General features: G+C 37.1%; 1 protein-coding gene across 1 annotated transcript; it reads left to right on the forward strand.

Annotated features, from left to right (window-relative positions):
• The first annotated feature begins 811 nt into the window (after positions 1-811).
• Positions 812-3,452, forward strand: LOC115975874 (zinc finger protein CONSTANS-LIKE 2). The gene is made up of 2 exons (XM_031096915.1): positions 812-1,737; positions 2,893-3,452. The coding sequence occupies exons 1-2, from the start codon at positions 931-933 to the stop codon at positions 3,250-3,252; spliced, it is 1,167 nt and encodes a 388-aa protein (XP_030952775.1). The 5' UTR covers positions 812-930; the 3' UTR covers positions 3,253-3,452.
• Positions 3,453-3,705: the final 253 nt, after the last annotated feature.

Consider the following 3,705-nt stretch of genomic DNA (forward strand, 5'->3'; position numbering starts at 1 on the left):
TTATTGTTATGAGATTACTTGAATCTAACATCACAATAATGTTACATTATTATAATGTAACATCATGCAAACCAAAGGATCTCATATCGTGTTAAAATGACATATTTTAATATGGTATGTCAAATGCTAAAATGAATACTTTGTTACTGCACCCAACATAACCTTATTTTTCATCAACTTCATACAATTCTAGACAAAATCCAAAGAGTAAAAATCTTGAGTAGTCTAATTAGGCTAATGAAACTCCACAATTAAATATTGATTAGCCCACAGGAAGTGGGTGTAAAAAAAAAAAATAAATAAAAAATCAAACTCAGTAACTTTTTTTTTTGTTTTTTGATAAGAAAAACTCAGTAACTACTGTAACTTGATTCAACTGTCAACTGTCAACTGTGTCTGTCTGATCCAACAGTCTAAAACATGCCAGTACCACGTGGCACTCACGTGACAAACCATAATGTCCACAAACATGATCAAACTCGTTCTTCTTGTTTGCCACGTGTTCATCAAAATAATTCATGAATTGACAAGTGGCCTCCGCTACAAGCGAGTATACCAAAAATTTCATCTACTTGCGAGAGTGAGCAGTAAGAGCACTCTAGCATATTTAATTTATTCGAAAAGCCAAAGTAGCAAGAACATGGGTCCCACAAGAACCTCTGACTCGACTAGGCCCCACCCTAAAACACAACCAACCACAAAGATAACGTTGCAACTTGTCTATGCCACTTGTTTTCTGCCACGTGTCGGTCTTGGATCCTTTCCCTCTTCCACTTGGTTCTAGAGTCTCACACCTACACCCCCTTAGCCCCTCACTATCTTCATTCATTAATTAATTCATAGTTCTGAGTTCTCTCACACACACTTCAACTCAATCTCAGAGATACTTAAAAAACACAAAAAAAAAAAAAAAAATAGAGAGATAGAGAAATGTTGAAGTTGGAGAATAATGATGGAGGTAGTAGTGGTGGTGACAATAATTGGGCACGTATATGTGATACGTGTCGGTCTGCAGCGTGTACGGTGTACTGTAGGGCTGATTCGGCCTACTTGTGCACCGGATGTGATGCTCGCATCCACGCTGCAAACCGCGTGGCGTCTCGCCACGAGCGCGTGTGGGTTTGCGAGGCATGTGAGCGTGCCCCGGCGGCTTTTGTATGTAAAGCTGATGCGGCGTCTCTTTGCACCGCCTGTGATGCTGATATCCACTCAGCAAACCCGCTTGCACGCCGCCACCAACGCGTGCCAATTCTGCCTATTTCCGGGAACTTGCATGGTCCACATGCGGTGGGTGCCATGTCTGGTACTGAAGGGAGGTTTGTAGAGCACGATGGGGATGAGATGATTGATGAAGATGATGAAGATGAGGCTGCGTCATGGTTGTTGATTAATCCTGTGAAGGGTAACAATAACAACAACAACAACAACAACAACAATAACAATCAAAACAATGGGTTTTTGTTTGGCGGGGAGGTTGATGAGTATTTGGACCTTGTGGAGTACAATTCTTGTGCTGAGAAGCACTTCAATGATCAGTATAGCCAGCAGCAGCAGCAGCAGCAACAGCAGCATTACTGTGTTCCCCAGAAGAGCTATGGGGGTGACAGTGTTGTGCCAGTTCAGTGTGGAGAAGCAAAGGGTCAGCTTCATCACCTTCATCAACAGAATTTCCAGTTGGGTTTGGATTATGAGTCATCAAAAGCTGCATACAGCTACAATGGTTCTATTAGTCACAGTGTAAGTTTCTCTAAATTTGCTACACATACAACGGTTTTACATTGAATATGTAGTTTGAGTTTTAACAAATCTGTATTGTCACATGATTCTTTGTGAATTATTTATTATGTTCCATTCATTTTTTGATTCAGTAGATGTATAGTTATCTCCAATATTTGAATTCTATGTGCACCGCTTCTAAAAGATAAAATCTGAGTGGTATCAATATCTTTTGATATTTTTTTTGTACTTTATTAGCACTTTTCCTCTTTTCTTTACCTTTCTCCTTTAAAGTATGGAATCCAGCAGGAACGTTGCAGTGCTTTTTGTTTTCTCTCTCTTTTGTTCCAAGTCATAAAGTTGGGTGAGTGGTTTACGTCAGAGTGTCATGTCTTGGTATAAATTGCAGCTAAAATTGATTTACTTATATATAAATAAAGTTGCAGGTTAGAAGTACTAGGTTATATTTTAGTGATTCTACTTTTCTTTAAGTAAGCTATAAAATTACTTATTAAATGATTACCTGTATAGGACTAACAAGAAACAAGAAAGAAAAGAGAGGACTGGAAAATCTTACAACTACTCTAGATTTCTAAGGGTTGTTCAAAGCCAAAGCTTTCTTTTATTCTTTAAATAAAATGAACTACACTGATTTCAATTCTATAAATAATTCCATACCCACAAGTAACATTCATCAGAAGTTTCTTCTTTGTACAAGAAATATATTTTCATAAAGAAATTGTGACATTTAGGGTCAGATTGAATACCGCTTATTATTGAAAATTGAAAACTGAAAATACTGTAGCAAAATAATTTTTAAATATATAAATAATGTCGTGGGACTCATTTTAATGAAAATTTTGCTAAAAAGAGGTTTATGAGTCCCGTGAACAGTGTACGAGATCTAAGTTTAGACGCAAACGCTAGACGCGTTTGCTATCCAAACGCACACTTACTTGATATAATTCATGAATATTACATGTGAATTATTATTAATAACTGCAAATCAGTATGAAAATCATTCAAAAAAAAATTGTGAATGAGGACATGGTTCTGTTGCAAACATGAATTACTTTTCCAATCTATTTCAACTATGACTTGTGAAAATTACAAATCGCATATCTCCCTCCTATGCTGATTAATAACCACAAGTGTTTTCTGTGATAATATAATTAGGTCTCTGTTTCATCCATGGATGTTGGCGTTGTACCCGAATCAACAATGAGCGACATCTCAATCACACACTCAAGACCTCCCAAAGGGACAATTGATCTTTTTTCTGGATCTACCATTCAAATACCAGCCCAGCTTACTCCATTGGACAGGGAGGCAAGGGTCCTGAGATACAGAGAGAAAAAGAAGACAAGGAAGTTTGAGAAAACAATCAGGTATGCTTCAAGGAAGGCCTATGCAGAGACCAGACCCCGGATCAAGGGCCGATTTGCTAAGAGGACGGATGTAGAAGTTGAAGTGGATCAGATGTTCTCCACGACACTAATGGCAGAAACTGGATATGGCATTGTTCCATCATTCTAAATCTAGGGGCAGAAGAAGATAAAGAACACTTCTTCATATGAGAGTTGTACAACTTAGTACTCAAGCTCTAGTGCTGATATTGTAGCTTCCCAATCTAATTGGTCTAAATTAATGTGATGCATGCTTATTAACTTTCTATACTTCTTTGCCTCATGTAATTTTATCTTGTAAATGCATGTAAATTTTCATTTTAAAACTAATTACTTGCAATTGCAATTTCCCTTTTGAGTTCTTGTTGATCTTTTCATTGAACTCCAAATGTTAGAAATTACCTTAAATTTTCTATTTTGACTTTGTTAGGTTTTTTGGTGTGAGAAGAAATGATTTTCTTTGGGAGGAAAGAGCTTTTAATATTTAATAAGGAATTGGGTATTCGTTATCTATAAAGCATTAAAATTGAAGACTCTTCAATCCAAGGATCCTCTTACATGGGGAGAGAAAAGACTCTCGTAG

Source organism: Quercus lobata, chromosome 2 (genome assembly GCF_001633185.2).
Source record: "Quercus lobata isolate SW786 chromosome 2, ValleyOak3.0 Primary Assembly, whole genome shotgun sequence".
Taxonomy (NCBI): domain Eukaryota; kingdom Viridiplantae; phylum Streptophyta; class Magnoliopsida; order Fagales; family Fagaceae; genus Quercus; species Quercus lobata.

What these genes read in the sequence shown, in the direction of transcription:
- LOC115975874 (XM_031096915.1), top strand. Translation starts at nt 931, where the DNA reads ATGTTGAAGTTGGAGAATAATGATGGAGGTAGTAGTGGTGGTGACAAT. An exon ending in ATGGTTCTATTAGTCACAGT is followed by an intron (nt 1,738 to 2,892) that starts GTAAGTTTCTCT and finishes TAATATAATTAG; the next exon opens with GTCTCTGTTTCATCCATGGA.